This window comes from Cardiocondyla obscurior, linkage group LG06, assembly GCF_019399895.1.
Source record: "Cardiocondyla obscurior isolate alpha-2009 linkage group LG06, Cobs3.1, whole genome shotgun sequence".
Lineage (NCBI taxonomy): Eukaryota > Metazoa > Arthropoda > Insecta > Hymenoptera > Formicidae > Cardiocondyla > Cardiocondyla obscurior.
In genome coordinates this window covers 2,337,020-2,361,417 of record NC_091869.1, presented here as the reverse complement: position 1 = coordinate 2,361,417, position 24,398 = coordinate 2,337,020, and the positions used below count along the sequence as shown (strand labels likewise).

General features: G+C 37.5%; 2 protein-coding genes across 5 annotated transcripts in view; one reads left to right on the top strand and one right to left on the bottom strand.

Annotated features, from left to right (window-relative positions):
• LOC139103418 (guanine nucleotide exchange factor for Rab-3A) overlaps window positions 1-22,811 on the bottom strand; it is a 56,804-nt gene extending 33,993 nt beyond the window's left edge. The window contains exons 1-4 of the mRNA XM_070658061.1: window positions 22,505-22,811; window positions 19,683-19,833; window positions 19,013-19,283; window positions 18,801-18,843 (exon numbers count right to left, since the gene is read on the bottom strand). The gene's annotated coding sequence lies outside the window, so the exon portion shown is untranslated. The remainder of the gene's footprint in view (window positions 1-18,800; window positions 18,844-19,012; window positions 19,284-19,682; window positions 19,834-22,504) is intronic.
• Window positions 1,149-22,498, top strand: Stumps (DBB domain-containing protein stumps). 4 transcript variants are annotated; one of them, XM_070658048.1, is made up of 17 exons: window positions 1,149-1,854; window positions 4,298-4,351; window positions 5,535-5,934; window positions 6,055-6,252; window positions 6,441-6,706; window positions 14,648-14,804; window positions 14,877-15,261; window positions 15,489-15,921; window positions 16,098-16,288; window positions 16,807-16,876; window positions 16,987-17,304; window positions 17,393-17,434; window positions 17,599-18,048; window positions 18,166-18,282; window positions 18,377-18,471; window positions 20,086-20,305; window positions 20,543-22,498. In XM_070658048.1, exons 2-17 carry the CDS (start codon window positions 4,342-4,344, stop codon window positions 21,118-21,120), a joined length of 3,930 nt encoding a protein of 1,309 aa, XP_070514149.1. In that variant the 5' UTR covers window positions 1,149-1,854; window positions 4,298-4,341; the 3' UTR covers window positions 21,121-22,498. The 4 variants fall into 4 exon arrangements, with proteins under 4 accessions (XP_070514149.1, XP_070514150.1, XP_070514152.1 ...); XM_070658049.1 differs by lacking the exons at window positions 1,149-1,854; window positions 4,298-4,351 and having other exon boundaries at window positions 5,382-5,934; window positions 17,614-18,048; XM_070658051.1 differs by lacking the exons at window positions 1,149-1,854; window positions 4,298-4,351; window positions 5,535-5,934; window positions 6,055-6,252; window positions 6,441-6,706 and adding an exon at window positions 11,482-11,872 and having other exon boundaries at window positions 20,543-22,497.
• Window positions 22,812-24,398: the final 1,587 nt, after the last annotated feature.

Here is a 24,398-nt window from a genome sequence, read left to right as displayed (position 1 = left end):
CTTTTTGCCTTTTGATAAATGTTAAAAAAAAAGGCAAAGTGGCATTACAAGTGAGAGCTATCTAACTTTAAATGTAAATGAAAAGCTGAAATAGCACGACATCTCTAACAAGAACATGTGCGTTAATTAAAAAAAGAAAAAAAAGAGGGGAGAACTGCATTTCTTTCCTTCGACAAATGTGGGTCTACAGATCGACCGTGCATTAGAGTTTGATTCTTGCCGGCAGAAGATCGCGGGTAATTAAGGAAATAATCTCCTGCCTTATGAATATCGTTAATTTGATTAAACCCGATGAAAATGCTTGCTGCACGTGTACCTTACGTCGCGATGAAGTCGTGCGATCGCCGACTGACGGTGAATTACGGTACAATAATCACTCAAAGGATTTTACGAGACACGGTTACGAGTAACGTGTCGAAAGGGTCGAACCCTTTCACCGCTCGAGGTACGCTTTCCGAGGGCAGGAAATACATGCTCCGCTTGACTTCCGCGGCCGCTACCGCACGCATATGCGTGACAGGCACGCAAGCGTGCGCGCGTGGCTCTATTCTTACCTGCCTGCAGAGAAATTGAGGTAGAAATCGAGATACACGTGTGCGCATGCATTTTAGTCATCACAGAAATAATTCCTCCCAACTCGTAACAGTAAACGTATCAGAGGAAGAAACGAAATCTTGACAGAAATTATTAAACAAACGCGCGTTAATCTACCTTTCCAAATTATCTCTATTATTCCTCGTCAGTTTTTTATTCGAGGGATCAAAAAGATTGACGCTCAGTTTAATTTATAATATCCTCGAGATATTACTCCAAAAATATAAATATTCGGGTTTACGTTTCTGTGACGTATTCAAAAGGCCCATGAACTCGAAGCAGACCTACCAAGATCGCGATAAAAAAGTCGAGGTGGTGAATATTCTTTTCGATTACGGATCTCGTGCGAGGGTTAAGGAGCGTTACTCGCGGCACGTGAGTGATACAATTTTTCTTTCCTATCCTTCGACGTCTCGGGCTTACCGTCCTTGTTTATCCCGAAATAACGTTTCATACGAGGCATACATGGGCGTTCCTTCGCACCACTGCCAGATGCGTGGGTGGTGGCAGTAAAGAAGAGAAGGAGAAGGCGAAGCGAACGAGCGAGTGAACGAGCAAGGCAATCATATGGTAGCGCCAACGATGGTGCTCCCTCCTGGCTTGGCTTGTCAGTGCTTCATCAAGTGTTGTACCGTACCCGTGCACGATCCCTAACCGAACGTGACCCTGACAGAGCCCGAAACTCTCGAGCCCCTAAAACGATAACTGGGAAATCACGGAGTCGACCACGTCGCCACTTTCTAGCGCGCTCCTCTTCGCGATATGGACGCTGCAGAGGTGATAAACAGTGCCCGAAGCAAAAAGACACAGTAAATTCTTCATATTTCTATCTCAATTGCTTTGTGAATGGAACAGCGGTAATCATGACGATTGATTCATCTCGTGAATTGCAATTGACTATGTTAATTAAGTGCCGCGAACAACCGTGCGGATGTATCGAACGATTTTAATAAGCGGCGTCGGTAAGAAAAATGCTACGAAATTATAAAACGGAGATCAGTAGCGTGAAGAAAGTGTTATGGATTACGTGCAGTTTAATAGAAGAAAACGAAGAAGAAGACAAGCAAGAAAAAGCAAATAGGAGCTGGCGATTTTTTACGAAAAATACGTCGTCGGTTCGGTAGTGCTAAAATGACGTCGATCGTAACGCATAAATATCCTACTCTTTCAAATATTGTCCCTCAAGAATCATCCAGAGCGAATTATAGAACGAACAGAAATTGAATAATGGGAGGCTGTATTAACGGTGAGACATTGAAGGTGAGTTCGCAAGCCGGGTGATAAATCGATTAGACTTATATTTGCATATCCGTACTCTCTGGCGTGCTGTGCAAAATTGACTGACCTCGGAGATCAATCTGTCTTGCGAAAAGTTCATTTTTACATCGATTACCTTTCCTACACGTTTCGCCGACGAATATTTTTAGAACGCTCGTCTATATACGTTTACGAACAATTTAATTAACGACGTACGTAAAGCAATCTGCAATATCAATCGAATGTACATACATGCAAATGCCACGTGTATATTAAAACCATTCCCTCCACCTGTATTATAATATTCGTCTCTTATCTCTATGTTAAATAATTCTCAACTTACAAAAATGAAAAATGCACTAGTTAATTCGTCTTTTTAAAGAAACAGAAAAATTGAACGAATAAGCGTGAGTACGTTAAGAATTAACTGAATAAGCCGAGTAGTTTCGTTTTTCAGCGCAAGAACCCTTCGATTGTGCTCGCGCTCTATGGTTGTCTTTATGGTCTCGAACAACGCTTTACATTCTGGATATACACATATAGCGTGTGCCGCACATGTGCACGTTTACAGGGGGCACGTGCACACATCGCCGGATGTACATAAAGAGGCTTCTTTTTATCGGACCATGCGTCGCTGCAGGTGCAGATGCACGGCGCGACGCTGCGCGCCGTTCTTCGCGACGGTCGCACCAACAGACCTCTATTAATAGCTACGAATCTGCGTGATTTCTTCGGGAAACCGGGTTCAACTTTCAGATCAGTGCCGTTTCAATTTACGCTAAATAAATCTTCGACATTTTCCACGAGTTACGCGACTCGACCTAACGACACTGCGGTGCGGCGCACACGCTTTGAGATTCAATGTTCGTAATACTTTTATTTCCGTGACATAATCAATGAAAAAATAATAAAAGACACTGTCCCGTTAAAAGATTTCTTGGATATCTTATTTGAGCGAAATGCGTCATCGCCCACACACGTAGCAATTATTAGTTTAATATATTGATTATTGTTTCCGTTTTAATTATCTCTTTCTTAAAGTGAACAGGCAGAATAGATATAGAACCGTGATAAGAACTGTTACAACTTCCTTAATTAATTTTGTGTAATTGCTTCGAAATTCATATGTTATATATCTTTCTCCGTTTTTTTTTTTTTTTTTTTTTTTTTTGTTTTTTAGCTACACAGTTAGGCAAAAGGAGTATACCGAAACATTCGACTTTTCATGAGTACAATCACCTTACTTCCCTCTCTTTCAATCTCTTACCACCCTTGTCTCTTTCTCTCTTTCTCTCTTGCCCTTTCTATTTATCTCTACCTCCACCAGGCACACGTTCTGCTCTTCATCGTACGAAAATAGTAACTGTTGCGGCAACTATGAGGGCAGAAAATTGTCGCTGTATCGCGTACTTGCTAAACTAAACTCGAAAAAAAAATAATAATAATAATGTACAAACTCTCAGCTAATACTATTAACTACAGTCATGTAGACCAACGTTTATAATAATTATACGAAGCTAATAGAACCCCAATAATGAATATCAATTTGCACAAGAATAACTTTCGAGCGTGTTAAAAATATCGGAATTGCATCAGAAAATCAAAACTATATTTCACAGAGAAGTAAAATAGCTAATAAATTGCGACGCTTGGAACATAATAGGATTTCAATTATTACGTTACGCGCGGGAAGTCTTTTTATAAGGAAGAGATTTCTGAATAAAGCAATTTAAATAGGTACTATTCCACCGATAATAATGGCGGATGCGAGATATGCACGGAGTACAACGTGATAATGTCGCGTGCATATAACACGTGAATGAATCGCATTTGCACTCGACCCCCATTTCTTCGTTCTACACCCCCTTCTGTTCGCAAATGTAAACGGGTCGGGTTCCCCCTGCGCACAATCTACGTAGCCTTTCTCCGTGCTAAATATAATATTCGCGTGTATTTTCAGCGAATGAATGAAAGTGCCTGACGGACACTTACACTTTCTCGCGTGCGATTTTCTCAATTGCATAGAAGAAAGAGAATTTCCGACCGCCGTAATGAACTCTCCTCGACATCGCGCAAGTGACTGCTAGTATATAACAAATGAGATCGAGGAAACACGTGAAAAATAATCAACAATTAAAGCCGTATATCTGAACAGTACTTGAACAAAATACATAATTTTATATTTGCGTACTTGAAAAAAAATGATACAACGAGATCAATAGGTGATTCCCTCTTTTTTATCTTTTAAATTAAATAATAATTATATTAGTTTGAATTAAAGTAACGAGAAATAGATATCAACCTGCCGATTATTTTTTCAATTACTTATCGAATAATTTTGTAAGCATTTAATACGTTTTAGAATACATTTTTCGTTTGTTAGATACTAAAATACTTATGTAATAATATGAAAATAAATGCTAATGCACCGTATTTGTTATTTCAGGTATCCTTGGTATTCAACTGAGTCCTTTTACAGAGAAAGTCATCATGGCTGTCGGTGAGTTTTATTCTTTCTTCCTGCAATCGCAGGGAAGATCGCAAAGATCGCATACAGATTTCAGCGGCGCATTCTGTACGCGGAGCACGTCATCCGCGCATAATCGCGCGTCCCTCACATGTCTCATTTTCATTCACAGACAAGCAGTAGCCTGTTAGCGACATTTGTTAATCGAAATTGCGAATGTAACCCGCAATGCAATTTGGCGCGGTATTGAATTTAAATTCGCGAAACACAAGCAACAATAAATTATAACATGAATGCATCATCTCTGCTTTCTCGCTCCAGTTGCGACAGAACTTTTCAACTATTAAAACCCGAAATAAATCTATATATTCTCTAAACATTATTTTATTAATTTACGAAAATTATTCGGTTTGCGTGCGCGACAGAAAATTGTTAGATTATCATGTTGTTAAATAATCCCGAGATATTAAAACCCAACGAATAATGTAAATAGTAAATGGGGCGTGTGCAAATAGCAAGCCGACTAAATTAATCCGAATAATGCCCTTTTGCCGAGCCCAGTAAAACGGCGCGCGAGCGAATTGAGGTGGTGCATTTCCGGTGCAGCTACCGCGTATTTCTACCGGTTCACCAAGTGGGGGAACAATGAAACGTCCGGTTTGGTGTATCCCCCCACTGGGGCCAAACCCGATGAACGTAGGAAGGCTCGTCCATGGTGTCCCATGAATGCGAGATAGCTCCCACAGTCACAGGTGGACTCGCTATTAGCCTAGTCGTGGCTACAGCACAAACGCGGACAGTGATAAATAACAAATATCATTTTGAACAACGTTTTAATATCAAATTAAACGACCACCTTCCCCGCAATTACGTGCGCCATGTCGACGTCGCAGCGATCCAGATAACGCGTTAAGAAAATAATTTAAAAATACCGCGCGAGCTATATCGACCATATAAATTTTGGATTCGCAGTAGAAAACTCAGCTAAGCGATAGAATAAAATAATGACGAACGTGCCCCTTGAGGAATTCGCAGAAACTCGTGCCTTACGCATCGGTAATTCGCCTTAGAGCCAGTGATTATTGTAACAAGTGCGCAAAAATCGTACCGAAGATGACGAGAGTGATGGAATAATTTCTCGTAGATCATTGAAGGATTTTATACAGCGAGTGATTTAACCCTGTGACCTGAACCCGTTCGGTACGTATGTTTACAGATAATCCGTCGTACTTTTCGTTGTCCGACGGGGCATCATCGTCGAAAGCGACAACGTCGTCACCTAGGGGCTTTTCCGCTTTGTTTCGCCGGCGAGGAAAAATGGGCGCGACCCCTTCGTCTCAGGGTGGTGTACCGATCTCGGGATCGACGTCCAGTATTCGTCACGAAAATCGCGGTAACGTGTCGGGCACATCAACGCCGTCAACCCCAACGGAGGAATGCGCCCCGATGCTACCGCGAAACGGCGCGATTAATCTCGGATGCGGCAACAGAAGGAGCTTCCGCAATCTCTTCCGGTCCGTAAGCGCGAACGCGGAACACGAGAAGACGCAAAAGTTTCTCAAAGGCAACCCGAGACCGTCCGATGTTGCGCCACCCTCGCCGTATCTACCGCACAGGTAAAAAAAAATTTATTCTTTACTCCCGAAACTATTAAATCCAAAAAAATTTAACGTCCACTCACTATTTTAATCCGACGGTCATAAAGATTTATTATATTACGGATTTTGTCCACGCAGATCGCATTCGCATTCAGAGAAAGATCGACGTTATCTCGGCCGGACCAGAAGAGTCCTGAAATCTGCCAGCGAGCTTCTATCTAATGATATGGTCTACTGCGGTTTAGCAGGCACTTCCAAGAGTCATAATGCCGACGATAACAATAGCAATGACGACGACGATACCGGAGAAGTCTTTTTCGGAGTGGATGACGCCAGGTTAACGAGAATCTTAACTTGCTGCTTTTAAATAAACATCAACTTTTTTTTTCGTTTATCATATCTTTGATTTACGCTGTTAAAAAATAATCACGGTAACCTAGACGTCCCCGCCTACGTCGAGTATAATCAGAAGAACGTTTCAACGAAGATAAGCTATTAAATTAATATTAAAATGTCTTTTTCAGATATTACAATGTTTCCTCTACTCTTCCTGCAACCGGTAGTCGAAGAAGGCACTCGATCGGCACTTTTATCGGAAAAGAAACAGGCGCGACCAGTAATATCGTGGCTCCTAGACGACAAACGGGAGGGTCTAAAAATCTGTTGGAAGTGGATACGGCAGCAGCCCCGGTATCGCTCGACAACATCGACGGCGTGCATTGCAACGAGAGCAAACAATTGTCGTGCAACCGGGCCAAGCGAAGAAGACACAAAAATTCATCCAACAAAGGTAAGGCAATTTAAACTTTTTACTAAACCATTGGAAAATTATCCTTATGACCTACGAGACGCGTGCATAATTTATAGACTGTCAAAATTCGTAATTAAAAATTAAAAAAAAAATCCAGATTAATGCACGTTTAAATTAATTACCATTTTAATTCATGTTTTTGGACTTGGAAATAATAGATAATGAATTTATCGTGAAGGTTTGAGTTTAGTTAGACGTATTCGATTCTATCTTTAGTCATCTAATACCGTGCCGTAACTTCCGTTTTCGTAGCTCTGGATTTCTTTTTTTTTTTTTTTTTTAGTGGTACTAGTAATCTCCTATTCAGTAATCAAATAACTTGTCCTAGCTTTTCTCCAATCGAAGACGTTCTTTCATACCCAAAGCTCGGAATAGAATCGTTGGGAGTTACCGAGTTACGCGAGTCGCACCAATTCCTTCTCTATCATGAACATTGATTGCTATTTCTATAAGGATAACGTACTCGATTGAAGAGTTCTCGTATTCCCACGTCGCGTTTGTCGCACGCCCGCATGAAACGCGAATTATGCCTCTAGTGTTACAAAAGTCGGAGCACACGACACAATTTCGATTAGTTCATCGATTGTTCTTCAATTTCTATTCATATGACACTTTCATATTTTCTTTTATTGTAACCTCACGAAATTAAAATTGCCAAGAGCAACGAACAATTGTAAATATTAAAAAAAAACCTTATAGTTTACTATTAATAAACAATAAACTAAATTTTATTAAAATTTAACAGCAAACTCTAACTGAATAAAAAGAATAAATGTGAAAAAATTGAAATATCAAGATATTAAATAAATACTAAATTAAATAATTTAATTGATAATAATTCCAGCGTAAATTTATTAATCGTGACTAATCATGTTATACTGCAAATATAGTTTAATAAAATTTATAATAGCTAATGAGAGTTAACATGTCGATCAGTAGCATACAAAGGATGTTCGTAGCCAGAAGCGTAAAAGCAAAGCTGCTAAGCAGTCTCTTAATTAAGAAAGTCAAGCGGAGGTTGTAGCACATGTTCATTTAACAGCGAAAATATGACCTCAACCAGCATCCGGCCGTGCTTTAATTAAAACCGGAAATGAATCGTAAATATTCACGCAACGGCCAAAATTAACAATTCCATCTGCGATATCGGCACGAAAATATGTATTATGCATAAAACAATTTAAGCTACAACTTCAAATATGATAAACAATTATCGACGCTATCTTAATTACCTTCACACCTAAACCATCAATATAAATCCGTTCAGCAAATATTTTTACATTCTGCAACTGAGATATACGCATAACTATCAAACAATTCTAAAATAAGAAACAACGCGTAAAGCGATTTTTAACCAATAAATAAAAATATATATAAAAATGATTCTTTTTATCTAATTAAAAATTACTAATTAAAACCTATTCGTGAAACTGTTCTCTCGGCTATTGACGAAAATTTCATTGGCAAATCCTGTATAACTTGAAGAGATAATTTTGCACGAATCCTCGCTCTCGAAAGGGCAAGGTATCCATAAACAACCAAGCGTTAATTTGTTCGTCCAATAAATCTGTCGTTTACGATGCCTCGCGAAAGGTGCGAAAGATAGATAACCGGGTGTATCTGTAAAGTTTAGATTCCGTTTCTGAAATGTGTTTTCACGTGTCCTCTGTTGCGAGCGTCTCGCAGCATGTCGCTGCCAACAAGAAACGGAAATATCCGTCCATATGTTGACACGAGGTTGCAGGCAGTTGTATCGGCGCGCACGTCCTACGACCTCATCGAAAGAATACGCTCCCCTATGCCATAAATTCTTCCCTCCCGTCTGGAGAAAAGGCCATTTTAAAAGGATAGTCGCATCCTGCTACTCAGTCGTTGTTAAACATTTAAATACTTTTACAAATTATTTCCATATTTCTTATCAAAATTAATTCGAAAAATCTGAACCCTTACACGAGACCTTTTCATTTTATTTTACGATTCTATGTGGGAATTAAAATCTTTTATTACATGTACATCAATACCGCAAATTATTCTATATTTAACGAAACAGAAAAAAGATTATAAAAAAAAAGCCAAGAGCTAGTCAGGGATATTTTATATTGATTAATATTGCGTAAATCTACGGAAATGCATGTGTCAAAGAGATCAAGTAGTAAGAAGATATCAACAAACTGAGTGCATCGTGCGATAAACCGAGCTCACATAAATCTAGTAAAAGACGGAGGTCGACAACCGCGGGATTAAGCATTCTGTCTGCATATTTGATTCTATCCTCATATTATTTACCGGTCGTACTTCCTGGTGCTATACCCCAGCACAGATCTAGCGCTTCCGGCGCTGACAGTTAGTTTCCGCGAGACTTCTTGCATCGATCCTCCCGTCGTAATAACAAATCGAGAAGCGTTAAGAAAAACAGCTAATTTTAGCCCGCTCGCGTAGCACGGAAAAAAATTTCTCTCACGGAAATATACGCCGGTTTCACTTGATTCAAAATGTCAATTTAGATTCATGCTCGAAAAGGGATTCGAGAGGCGCGATCGGAGCTGAAGCGACCATCAAGTACATAAACGAGCTTTGATTGGTCAATACGCGATGTCCGGTATAACTACGATTTATCCAGCGAACCAAAACTTGCGTCCGTTCCTCCACTTCATTCTAATCATTCTCACCCGCTTATCGATCCCGCCAATCGTCCACGAATCGACTTAATGCAGACGTATCATTATTAAACCGAAGAAGTCTCAGACGAGTTTTTCTTTTTTTTTTATCTTGTTGAATATTAAATATGTAAGATTAAAAAAAAAACCTACCATTAATATATAATATTTAAATACGTCTGAATCATTCTGGCGCCAGATACATTTGGCTCGTAAGATTTTCGAAAGCGGATATCTAGTTACAAGCTCTAATGAGCTTACACAGATTTAATCTCTCAATAGACTTGGTCACGGTCGAAAACAATGATGCAATAAAATCCGATAAGAATAGCTCATTATTATTATCTCTGATCGTAAGCTTTCCTCTTCTACTTTCAGCTTTTACTAATGTACAATTTGTTAGCACGATATACTCAAAATCATATTTTAGATATTTTACAAAAATTCTGTTTCAAGTTCAGTCAAACGCTGATAAGCGGAAGAATAAAAGGATCAAGCTCAACCGATACGCGAATCGGAAATTACATTGCAACAAAAAAAAAAAAAAAAATTTTATCGGTCATTATTCCCCGTAATGGCTAATGACTCTCTTGTCAGCCGAGATTTCTGAGAAAAGCGGAGAACCTAATAAACGCCGCCGACTTATCATCCGCTGTCCCTCCGAGAAATTTATAAACAGCACATATGCCCCGAATGCAACCGTAACCATGCACCGCTGCGCTGGCATACATATGATTTCTTACCCGCTTTGCATTCCCGCAATATCCCTCACGTTTCTCGCCGACAGAAATATCGTTATTTCATATTATTATTCCTATAACCGACGGAATAAATTCATTCGTGAATAATCAAGCGAAAAATATTACTATACATCTCGATCAGATTTTCTTACCAAACGGAAGCGTCATTTTTATTGCCCTTTTGACTTGCACAGATAACTTATTGCCCGTAGTTACTAATTAATCTAACTTCTTTCGTATTTTTTTTTTTCCTTTTTTTTCTTTCTTACAAATGTCATACACATGCGAGATAATCACAGACGGGATAAGAGAGAGAAAGAAAGAGGTCATGTTCCTAGTTTCGTCAGATTTCGAATGGAGCATTATCCCCCGGCCTAACCTCGACGCATCAATGGACCATATCCAATAAGATATGCAAGCGCGATAGAGATAGTCCCGAGTAAAGTACGACGAGCTGCTCTCGTGAACCTCAAGACGATTATTATTCTCTCGCTGGAGAGACCGAGTGACTCAGTCTCCTCTTCTGATCTGATTAATTGAAGCAGCCTAATTCCTGTATTAAACGCACGGCTAAAGATACGCGGTGCACAAGTCACTACAAACGGATTAATCAGAAATATTATGGGATTCTGTACGCATAGCGTTCGGCTGGAGTTTTTCCTTCAATTGTTACCATTTCGGTAAACTTGTTCAATTTTGTTTGAATTAGAAAAAAATTTTTTTAACCGTTAATATAGACTTCATTAAAATTATAAGTGATTCAGGTTAAAGGGCGGAAATAAAAGATTCGATAAAGACGAACGTACGTACTTTACAACCGTTACGCCAGTGGAATTTCAATTCATCTGTGAATGGGATCCCTGTTTTACGACTCCGCTGCTTTTAGGAAACTACGAGATTCAGAATAGATAGGCGATCAAAGCTGTAAAGTCTTCTATCCTGCGCGAGTAATAACAGCGGACTTAAACAAACGAAATTCTATCCATTTTAAATTTTCGTATTATCTTAATTAATTTACTTAAATTAATTTTGCATTTAGTAATTATTGAGATATACCTATTGTAAAAAAAAATTTGTATTGTTTATACTTTCGTTACGTTACACTCTTGAAGACTTAATTCAAAACTCTGCCATTTAATCGCTCGATAATTACAAAAGTTATAATTTTATATTGTAATGGAAATATCTGCTCGTTTCATTGACGTGAAAATAATGAACGGATCGCCACGTGGATCCAGAAAATCTTTCTTGCAAGCGTCTCATGGTAGAGATGCGCCTGCGCCGAGCACAAACGCATCGTGATGGTCGGTTCATCCCCGAGAAATGTACGAATGTCCGTTCAGTTCTATCGCGCTTCACGCTACAGATTGTTTTAACACTCGTCGACTCCTGTGTACTTCTTTCATTTTAATTTCTCAATTAAATACCAGTGTAATTTGATAAATTTTGATTCAAACGCAAAGAAATAATATCCCTCCCGTGTTTTCATAAAAAAAAAAAATCATAAACTCGAATTTCAATCATATCATAGTGCTTTTTTTTTTAATTAAAGTTTAACCTTATTATTGTCTGGTTTTTGGTGTTCTTAACGAGAAAATACCTCGACGAGTCAACCACATAATAAGTATTATTTTACTTAAACCGCGAGAAATATGACCATTTAGTGCTTCGAGTTGAATGTAGTAATCAAGTGAAAATGAGGCTAAAAGCTGAAGATTATTATGCTAAACGAAGTGCCGAATACCTAGGTAATTATCTCGATATTGTTTCGTTCTTACTTGTCTTTTTGAGTTATTAAAGAAAAAATATGAATTCTTTTTGTAGAAACTTTTTTATCACCGAAGAACATATTTGGCAAAATATTCTACACATTGCATAATTAATAACATTTAGAATAATAAAAATGTAAAAAGTTATTTTTCCGCAATATACACTTGTTTGCATTTTTCCATAAATTCCTTATCAAGGCGTCAGCTATTGCTGCATCTCGACGTATCCATCGCAGGATACGTGGTATGTTAATGAAATGCAAAACCAGCTACGTGTGCCTCGAATGCAGATGAGACCGAGAAAGCGTCAGATTTATGTGGACTTTTTGTCAATTCTTTGTTAGAAAAGTTATTCTATTAAAACCTCAACAATTTCAAATAAAATATTAATAATCAAATATTAATAATAATTTTAATATCTCTGATTCGTTTTTACTAAAGGAATTTTTAATCAAAATTATTTATACACATATAAGTTAAATAAAGTTTGAAATAACAAATTCTTTTTACAAAAATTGAGGTTATTTATAAAATTTATCTTCAAAAACGTTTACTTTCAAAAGAATTTAATATTCGGACTTTAATTCTTTTATATCTATTGCATAAATCGTCATAAATGAAAATCAGAGAAGACTAATTTATATACTAGATTATACAATCGCGATTAATAAAAAATAAATTAGGTGAAAATTTAATTCAACCTATTGCGCATATTTGGCTCACGGTTGTATAATACCGCCATTGTTTGACGTAGTCGGCGCAAAAACGGAGACGGATTCGGATGGAGAAGTAACTTAGCATGCATCGTGCGTATAGAAAAACTTATGGGCATCGCCTAAACCGTCTTGCCGAAGCCAAGCGTAAAAACAATACGCGCAGGGGTGGGGCTTTGAAATAAACGGTACGATTTCCTTTTGCGAGCGACTTCGAGCAGTCGTGGACTTGTCTTCGTCAAAAGTCGTCGGATCGGGAAAGATCATATTTCAACGGTAGAAAAAAAAAAAAAGCAACGTTAAAAGTGACGCGAGAATCATACAATCGCGAGCAATAATCATCCGCGAGCGAAGAAAAAAAAATTTGGTATTTGGATTCCGTTATTAACGAACGAGAAACAAAGCTGTACGTTATTCACCGGACTGGTCTTTCGAATACAATCGAATGCATTCACGAGAGAAAATGGTAGATATCTGTGCCAGCCCTCGACCGCGAAGACAAAACCGTCCAAACTTTTTGGATCTTTCCGCGATAAAACGTAAGTGAACCCGAAAGAAACTGAAATTCTCGCGAATAAAATTTATCGCGTGATCGTCGCGAAAAAGTGTTGCGTCTCGGCATAATCTGACGTACGCCTCTTCAAGTGCGTTGATCTTTTTGCAGCAATTATCATCATTCAGGAGCGACCCGCGACCCACGTGCATTACAAACCGGCTTTATTTTCCGCGATATCATTCGTCGCTGTTTCTTCGCCGTCGTCGACTGTCGTCGCGGCGACAATAAAAAATGGAAATAAAATTTCTAGATTTCTCGCGGAACATTCTAGGAAGAAGGCAAACAAGTAATATTGTTAACAGTTAATGGATGAAAAGAATATATTGTATTATTATATCGCGTGTAAACGATGTTGGAGGTATATTCACGTGACCTCAGTTAATTAGTTAATTAATTAGAACTCTGTGTACGAGCAATCTGATATACATGAAAGTTACTAAATTTACTTTGAGCCTAAGTAGAATTAACTGAGCGCCACCGAGTGCCTAATGAAATCAATTTAAAACCGGAAGCACGGAACCACCGAAAACGGAAGGCACGCGCCTCACGTACCAAAAGTAAAAGTTATTACGTTGACCACGTCCGTTAATAAAACGAAGACGATACAACTTTTTTTTTTTTTTTTATTTATTTGTCATTATCTTATCAACGGTAATTATTTTTATTAATTTTGTTTTAAACAGAAAACTGATGCGCTTTTCTTTGTCCAATCTAAAATCAATTTCCTTAAAAAAAAAAAAAACTTTTTTCTAAGGCTTTTAAAACAATTCCTTCTTTTTCTTAAACTTTGTAAAAATAAAAATGCTTTTCCTACGAAAATTAAATCAATCAAATACAGAATGCTATTAATATTTAATTAGAACGAAACATGTGTACTCTGAGCGTTCGTATTATATGTGAACAATATCGTATTAAACCCATTCAATTGATTCAACTGGACCGTATCAATATGTTGATTCGAATTTTACAGAGTTGTTTAACTTTATGGTCATTGTTTTTTGCGTGTAACACGACGTATGACCGCGTTATTCGCGGTATTATTTCATCAAACATATTACAACCACGTCGCGTGTTCTGCGATGTGCGTCACACGAAATTAAATGCATTCCTCGTCACGACAAAGCTAAATCAAGGCTGCTTCTGACACATTTGCAGAAAACATTTTGTAAATTAAAGGGCGATAAAGTAGGGCAGCTAACCAACGAATCGGGAAACTATTCGGTTAAATCTGTAATTGATTCGTTGCAAATAAACGGAATAATTCGTTACCGAAATAAATTGTACAATTAAAAGAGAAAATAAATTTCGACGCACGATCGTCGTATCAAAATAAAACTAGCCACAATCCACCCAATCGATTCTGCTTCCAGAGAGACATATTCATTTTTACTCACTTAATGTTATTAGTAAATTTTTTACGTCGCCGTATGTGAAGCAATCTTATACTCGAGTCAATTAATTAGATGTTTCAATTGCTTATTTCAGGGTCGCATTCAGCTACAGTCTTATCAAGGGACGACCACGCAGAGGACGACGTGGTCTTGGTATCTAGCAAGGAAAGCGAGACTTGTAATTTATGGGTCGACTACCTCACCGGATGTTTCGAGCAAATCAGCCGTCAGCAAGGACGGCCGCCGTTCAAGTAAAGCGAAATATTATTACGTCTAACAATATCCGGATCTAAAATATTAATCAATTACAATTTCCTATTCAGAGTACGTCACATCGCAATTGAAGAACCCGTAACACCAAAAACAAAAGAAGGAATTCGATCGTCTCGCCTACAGATTATCATCGTATGTCCGATATTATTAGAACGCGTACGAACCGATCCAGAACACGCCGTTCATTTAACTAGCCATCTGATCGCCGAGAAAGTGCTGGCGATGATGCTAGGCGTTCACGACAGTCATATCAACGATACTCATAAATCTAGTCTCGTTTCCTACGATCAATGGAGGAAATTCTTTGTGAAAGATCAGAACGAGAAATTCGTGAGCGAATTATTGGGCGCAGCGGTCGCTATTCTCGGTTCGCCTCCACCAGCCTTTAAAGGCGACAAAACTGCATTCTCCGTGCATCCAAAGAAGGTCAAATTGGTAGGTTTATTTTTAATATATTGTGAGAAAAAAAATTTTTAAGAATAAACTTGAAAAATTCAACAAACGCAGAAAAAAAAATATGTAATAGTTTCGTTAAAAGAATATTCAGCCTCAAAATAAAAACGTAATTACTTTTATATGAAATAAATGTAAAATAAAAAATTTTAATTCACAAATATTCACAAATAAAGAAAAATTAATTCAATAATTATGTGTATTTGCAGGGACAGAATAAAATAATCGTCTTGTTAAACGACCCGTTAAGTCCCAGGGATAATGTTTCTGTGATCGTTGATCGTTGCGGGGACGCAATCGAGATAACTAACGTGAAAAGAAGAAATCCTTACGCGTTGCAATTTTCGATACCCGAAAGATGCCTCGAGGTTTCTATGCTGGTCGGCGTGAGAATAACAAAGAACGGATGTTCGCTTGGCGTTAGGCAAGTCAAATGCGAAAGCAGGCTCAGGGAATTGGACCAGATTCTTAGGGCACACGACAATTCTCTCGAGTTTATATGTCAGACTTTCGGCTTCAGTTCTACCGATCGAGAACAATTGGACAATTGGATGGTTCACGCGTTTCAGAAAAATATTCCACCCCATTTCAATCTTTTATCGACCCCAAGCGGTATGGTGCCTGTCCATAAAAATTATACGAGTAAGTATCGTTTAACTCAAACGGCTCAAAAAAAATTTGTCGCATATATCCGATCCGCGCTTTAAAATTTTTAACAAGTCACAATTGTAAATAGAATCCAAATGCAAAGTAAATAGAATTTTGAATGGTGCTACTTTTTTTTTATTTATTCGTAATTTAATCTTTCGGTTTACTAGGTTCAGAAGAGAATCCGACATTGCTACATTTTGCCGCAAGATTTGGATTGGAGAAACTCGCATGGCAATTATTGGAATGTCCTGGTGGCGATCTCGCGTGTGATATGAAAAACGTTTCCGAACTGACACCAGCAGATCTCGCTGACCAAGCTGGACATGCACGACTAGCCCATCAATTGCGGGGCTACATGGTACAAAAACCTCGCCTTTAGACCGACATCGCAAATAATCGAAAACTATCGGTATTACCGCGATATTTTATTCTTTCCGTTTTATAAAATTTTCAAAAGGTGCGCATTTAAAAAAAAAAAAAAGCGATAAAACTTTTTTCAATCAATACAGGTATCAAAATAAAAATCACAATTTATATATTTCTCACTTAATCTCGAAAAATTTAAGTATTGAATTTATTATGATAGTTAAAAATTTTATTTTTAAATTTTTATTTAGAAATTAAATAAAGAAATAAGTGAGAAGTAAATTTTATTTTGCTACATCACATGAAAATTGTTTTTTTATTTATGTTGCTTTTCTGATTTCTGCTCTTATCTCGAAAAAAAGACATATGTATAATTGTATATGTAGAGAAATAGATGTACGCAAATTCACCTATTTTAATACTCACGATAAATTCATGAATTAACTAACGCATTAATTCTACGTTATTTGTTTCGATCGTAAACTTGGAATTCGATGGACGAAACTTCAGCAAATGAACGAATTCACCAACATGTATAGCTACCTCAAAGTTATAAGCCAGACGACTAATCGATCAGCAGGTATTTAAAAAATACGTCGTTTTATCACAAAAATATAATTCCGTATAAAAAAAAAATAACAAAGCCTTCTAAATTTAATAATGTTTAATAAAATATTTAAAAAAATTTAGGAACTAATTCCACCACGGACGTCCCATCGACGGTTGCGAACGAAAACAGCAACGAAAAAGAAGATTATTGTCGACCGAGACCCTTAAGCGAAGCCTATTCAGTACCGCCGATCGCAAGACCGATAACAATGTTGGCTCCAAATCTACAAACAACGAGCACTTCTAGTACGATGACAAACACCTTAACCGCAAATTACTCAATTGTGCCAACGCCTACGCCAGTAATAAATAACCAGCTGCCATCCACACCTACGGCCTCGGTCGCACCAAACGGACTAGATACATCTTTCCAGGGCTACATGAAAATGCATGCCGCCGGTAAATATTCTAAATTATTTCGTGTACGTACATATATCCACAATTCGTAGACAATCGCAATACAATAATTATTTCACATAATTTACAGATCATTCTATTACCACGAATTCTTTTCATCATAACGCAGCTGGTGAGTATATTAAAATTTAATTCTCGACATTACACTCTTGAACAATTAATAAAGAGATATCAAAAAATTTTGTATAAAATTATAAGTTACTTCGTTTCTATTTTCATCTATCTGCTTCGCTTTCTAAAGCAAGTATATATACGTGGCAAATATATTTCTAACAGAAATCGTAACGAAAGGTTTAAAAGCTCCTGTGACGAATGCGACAAATCTACCACCGTCTCGAACAAGTACACCTACTCGTCAAGAATGCCATCATGGCTCTGTGGGGGCGCGAGAAGATAATTGTAGTCAGAAAATATGTCAGAACCTCCCCTATGGCAGAACGTCGTCCAACAGCAGCACTAAATCCCGGGAGCCGTCAGGCCCTCAGGACGAGCTTTTGGAGATAATAAACGATTTCAAAAATAATGTTTTCACGATATCGGAGGTAGAAAGGCTCGTTGAAAATTGGCAGAAGCGAAACGACGTTCAGCAAAGTTTTAAAGATAAGCAGCGACAGCTTACGGCAATGCGAGAGGAATACGACAGAATACAAAAAAGAATGAAAGAAGAGATGAAGACCCCGACGCCTTTCGATAAGATACGAAAGTTTTTCTCTAAAGGGAAAAAAGGCAAGTATCATATCTTTAAAATACCTTCAAACCTATCAAATTGATATGTAAAGTCACATTTGTTTGACTGGCCATCGAAAAATAACAAACAAATTTTTCAATTAATTTTTATTATAGAAACAAAGGAATCTGGTAGCGCTGCAACAGATTCCTCTACGAGCAAGTCCGAAAATATCAACGGCGGATTAGCTGATCGCCGACCTGTCAGCAGTTTAAGTCTTCGCAGTGTCTCTAGTAAGTTAACTTAACACAATAGACTACATTCTTTTTAAAAGCGCATCAAAAAAAATTATAAAAACCCGTTTTCTTTTTTTTTTTAATTTCTTAGGTTCATCGTCATCTGGTAGAATGAGCACTGTCAGCGGTTGCAGCGGTGCAAGCTTAGGTGACAGTGGAACTCATTCCGATTCCGAAGACAAAAGAGTACGTGCGTTACCATAAATTCGCTATAATAAATCTAATTCGAAATAATTATTAATCGATACAATTCGAAATTTTAATTTTGGTTTAATTGTGGAATTAATGTGGGTACTCGATATCGAGCTTAGTTTGTTTCGTTTGATTAGACGTTAATTTTATATTTAAAAAAAAAATCTTTATTAATTTTATTATTGCTTGATTGTTACCGATTTCGCGCGATGTTAATTTATTTTCTCGGTTTATAAGTTTTACTATTTTATGAATTTTTTTAATGTTCTTTTCAATTTTTTTATTTTCCCAAAAATCTACTGTAAAAAAAACATGCGACTCACCGATCTGCATGAGCATCAGCAGAGTTGAAGATGCTGCCGGTGACTGTAACAGAAAATATAAAAAATTTAATATAGAGATACTAAAGTTCACATTTTAAATAAAAAAAATTACGTATTTTTAATTATTTAATTTAATAAATAAAAACAAAGTTTTCTGTTAACAAAAAGGTAAAGCTAGCGATTTTATATATATATAAAAAATTAATCCTTACTTAAAAGTTGCTCTGCCGAAGCAGGATGCCCGTCCCGGGCCTGCTCCTCCACTCAGATGGGACGTGTCGAGCCATCTTCCGCGCACAAGAAACTCGCGAAATCCGCGACCGTGATTTTACATACGCGAGAATTAATTATTGAACACTGTCGCGCGTTTCTGTTCGGCACTCGCATTAAAAAAAAGAAAAAAAATGTATATCAAAAAATTAACGTCCAAATAATTAACTAATATCTAATATCGGCGATAACGGCACTTTCGGTTGCGTTAATCTGTAACAAATAAAAAAAAATTTTTAATGTATTTAAAAAAAACAAAATCTGTCTAGTATCAGTCGTCTCGTCACTGTCCAGCGCGGACCATGTATCTAAATAGATATCTTTTTTTTCTCCGCGTGCTTGTTTACTGTTGATGTTCTGACCTTACGCAAGGCTCGTTCGACTGCCAAATTCGCCGGGCAAGCCGGTTCTTGCTATCTCCTGCCCGCGCGTCCTCCACCTTGCGAACTTGGAGCGCGAGGATTGCCGGCCGATGTAAACACATGCACGTACTCACACTACCGCGGTCTTCGGCTTGCCCGGCAGATTCGGCAGTCGACCGTCGCGTAAGATCAGCACGCGCAATATAATTTCCACTCGGGTAGTTTTGTGTTAAAAAAAAATTATGCGTACCCTTGGGTTGCTCCATCGATGCACGGTGCCTTTCCGAGGCCTCCTCCTCCTCTCAGAATGATAGGGCTTCCTTCTTCGCACTGGTCGCTCACGAACTGGCTGCAGCTTGTTTCTTTTATGATGTCGGCGACGAGCTTCTTTGGATTTTGATCTAAACAGAACACAAGTTTTATTTAAATAAGATTCTCGAAATATTAGATTGGAAAAATATTTATTAATACAAGTTGATCGCAGAACTGGGTGAAAACTTTATAAAATTTATTCATGAACGTATCTCTCGACCGCGTGATCCGCGCTTCTCAGAAAGAACAAAAGTTAATGGCTTGTGCTTTTCCATGACAAAGTAAAAAATATATAATCAATGTTCTCCTAATATTAAGTTAGATCTACAATTTTTTTTTAGCTCCAGAATATTAGGGATGAGAAGACCAGCATGACGTCCTACGAAATACCACCTGCGCCTAAACCATTTACGGGCAGATATTCGCCAGCATCCGGGTATTCTCCATCACCGAATCTCTCTATTACGCGTGATCTTGATCTCCGACAAACACAATCACCGTCCAGGGCCAACGATAGCGAGTATTACATAGCGTTTCCACCATCGGGATTGCCTGTTCACGGTAAAGTTTAATCGATCATTTCTATTAATTTCAAGCACTACTTTTAATTATTTCGAGCAGCGCACTACGATTAAAAAAAATTTTTTTTTTATGTTCTAAAAATCAATAAATGTTTCGATATTTTTCAACTATTAAATTAATATCTAAATTGCTAGCAACTATACATATATATCATTTAATCGTTTAAAACATACTTAGGTTATCAAAAATAAATAAATCACAATTAAATTAATACAGCATTTAAAGCGGACGGTTCTCCAAGAGAACCAGACACACCGAGCTCGCCCTGCGATCATCCGAGGTATCACGTCTTGGCACAAAGTGCCGTCATCTTATCAGACAAACGACAAGAGGAAATCGAAATCGCGAAACACGCTGGCGGCAACAGGTACACAAATATCGAACCGGTGGCGTCGAATTTAACTCGAATCGTACCACCAGGAATGTGCATCCCGAACTACAGAAACAACGAATTAAATCGAAAGGAACGGCTCGACGATACGGCTGAGGCATGTGCTAACATCGCGAGAGCAAAATCGCAGCCGCTTGTTCAACCCGCCGTTGACGAGGTTGACTCTGCGATCGTTCTGCAAAGTCAAGAGACCACCGCAACCAGAACGCACGACGAAGAACACGTGTTAGACTCGACGAACATTTTAAAAAGTACGAACGAGGCCACTGAGACTAGGATGCCGGATTATATGAACCTAACAGTTAATATGAGCCACGACCCTGCTAAGATTCTCGGCGCAATACCAAAGAAATTGCCTGCACCACCTGTGCCACCGCGAGGTACAACCTTTCACACTGTTTAACTTTATAATATTTTTACGTAGGCTATGAATACTACTCGTAACGCAAGAACCGAGATAACGCCTTAATAAAATCATGACTGATTATTAAAAGATTCTTTCGAAACATATATTCGTGTATTCCATATAAAATTTTTATATTTATACGAAGTGTTATCCCGATACGTGAAGAAATACGTTCAAGATCAACAGCTGATCTGTTGCAATAAGTTTCCACACAGTTCCTTAGAATTTATTTTCTCTCGAGTCAATAATCGTAATTAAAATAAGAATTTATGGGAATTTCTGTTAAGTCGTGATTGCGGAGGAGTGATTCACACGGGTATAATTGCGAAAGGAAAGACCTCACTTAGCGATTTTATCCTCAAAGCATTTAAAAAGCAGAATTATTTATGTTATGTAGACTTATTGAAACCTGAATATTCTATCAATTTCCTCAGTGTTATGGTAAGTAACGCACAATTGTTAAGAATATTAAAAAACAACGAATTCAAAGTTATATCTTGATTATACTACATAAACATACAATTAAAATTAAAAAAATAGAAAATAAGTCCGAAAGATAAGCCTAATTATGTATTCGAATTTATAACTAAAGATAATTAAAGATACATGCAATAAAAAGTTATGATTGATATGTCACAATATAAATAATATTAATTTAACGAGTAAAGTTGATAAATGTATCGATAAATGTATGTGGCATAACTTTAATCGTACAACAAATAAATGTTAAAATTTCTATAATTCTTTCTTTGTTATAATACGTAAAACATACGATATGAATGTACGTAACGATAACACGGTAACGATTATATTTATATTTTTATTTTACTACCTAATTGTACGATAATTATTAATAGAATGTTAAGTCGTAAATGTATCTTTACAAATTACAGTTGTATCTTTGTACCGTCCCGTTTACTTTCTTTTTTTTTCTTTTTTTGTTACATTCAAAGTCACAACATCGAATTTAATTTCAATAAAATATTGTACTATTTTTTTATGTAGCACAAGAACTGTATGAGCGTTAAATTTATTAATAATAATCGAGATAAAATCATTTATATATTTTTTACCGTCTCGACTTCTTCTCAGGTATGGAGAGGCTTGAGTACCAAGAATGCATTTATAATTAATTTTTAAGATTATCGTATATCGTGAATATATTTAATACTACATGTTTTGTATTCTACCCGCCGACAGTTTCATTTTGTATTTATGTATGTGTACTAGTAAATTCTTTTTTAAATAGAGACTTTTGCAAGATCTAGTTTTCATTAATTTATATACACGTCTATTTTTTAATTGTATTTTTAAAATGCATATTAGAGATCACAGAGGACGTTATAAGATTCGAATATTAGTTAATTATATTTATAATTACAATTGAATGATGTACAGCTTCCGGTTAGGTTCAGGTAGGTTATTTTGTATCCTTCCTTCTTTCCTTCTTTCCTTCCTTCCTTCCCTCCTTCCTTCCCTCCTTCCTTCCCTCCTTCCTTCCTTCCTTCCTTCCTTCTGTGGCAGTTTCTGGATGATCCTGACATGTTGTAGCAATTTTTTTTTATAATCACTGACTCTCACTCGAGAGAGACGAACGACCGAAAGAACGACGGCGGATTATAGCGGCGATTTTTTACGAGTAAAATTAAGAAACGCGACGAACGATCATTGGTTTGATAAATTTGCGCTCTCTATTCTTCGAGCAGTTCCCGTCGGCAGAATGAACGATGCCGAGACCTAGCGCCAAGCGGCGAACGAGACGGGCCGCGATACGAAACGTTCCCCGCGCACTTTTTCTTTCTCAAAGTTCGTCAAAAGTCATTTGCACTAAACGGGATGAGAGTCTCGATCGCGACGAAGAAAGCGGGAGAGGTGCGATCGCTAACGACATCTCGTGTAATGACCATTACAATTGTTGGAACCCGCTGAAGGAGGTGACGAGTGAAGCGGGTCGGACATGCCGAACGCGACGAAATTCAAGTCGAGCGCTCCGTACGTTCCGATCGCGACGTACTTAACCCTTCCGAAGCACTTTTTCGACGGCCGAAACAAGGCACAAAACGAACAATAAAATAGCTCTGGCGTACGGAATATGATCGTTCGTATCCAATTCGACGACGTTGACATATATTCGCGTGCGATACTTTCCTATCCGCGGCCGAAAATACGCGTAATTGCGGAGCACTTGGGTACACGTCTTCACGCTCGTGGCTCCGCAACTAGACTGACCGTTAGAGATTTCGGCCCTTAGAGAGAGAGAGAAAACCGTGTAAAGAAAGTGAGACAGCAATAGGTCCGACCGTTTACTGAACGCTGTCCTTCTCGCACCGGAGTTCTCGGAAGCGCCGAGCTCGACGCCGAGTTGATTTGTTTACGTTTTTTTCGATGCTCTCAGCAAGCTCGAGGCTCCTTCTCCCCCGAAATAAAAAAGCAAGACGTATTTTCTTCGCGATTCCGTGATCAACCGTCGCTTTCTAACTCTCAAATCGTCGTCATTATAAAACTCTTGTTCGATCAAATCCCCCCGAAAAATAATCTAATAATCCGAATACTTTTGTTTCGTAAAAATTTATACTTCTTAAAAATTCATACGCAGTAATATTCACAGCTGACGTTTACTCTCGTTTGGCATGAAGCAAACCAAGCGAGAGAAACAATCAGCGTCGCGAAAAAGAGGCAACAAAATAGCAAAATAAGAGGCAAATAATAAAAGCGATTCTTATTCTTAACACTAAATTGTTTAGATACAATCTGCAATTTTAAAAATGTAACTGCAATAAATGTGAGATTAGAATGACAATACTCGTTAACGCAAGTTTCTCTTTTTACGCGTAAATTAAATGCGTAAAAAATATTCAAGTTTATTATAAAGTAATATCCGGTAATAAAATCTAGTAATGGCTCAATCAATGCCATTTAATTTTTTTTTTTTCTGTTAAAAGCTATTTACAATTATTAAAAACAAGGAAAAAAATACTTATTCAAAACTTTCAATTGCAAATAGTATGTTTTAATGTGCTATGTAATAATACCTAATTAAGAAACACATTCCTTTATATTTTTAAATAGAAGGAAATTTTATCATAAAGGAAACAGTCTCGACTAAAACCGCGTCCTTCCGTTCGGGTAAATTAGGACTCTCATTAATTAAAGCTTTAATTACACTTGTGGTTATGGTTCACCGCTAACGCTTTCCGATTATAACAGCTACATTCAAAAGCATATCTGGTGCGCATATTATTAAGAAATAACAGTCTATAAAACAAAGACACCAG

Bases quoted from the DNA above. Each gene is read 5' to 3' on its own strand.
- Stumps (XM_070658048.1), top strand. The intron at 15,262-15,488 runs GTAGGTTTATTT...GTGTATTTGCAG, and splicing joins ATCCAAAGAAGGTCAAATTG to GGACAGAATAAAATAATCGT. The intron at 18,049-18,165 runs GCAAGTATCATA...TTTTTATTATAG, and splicing joins TTTCTCTAAAGGGAAAAAAG to AAACAAAGGAATCTGGTAGC.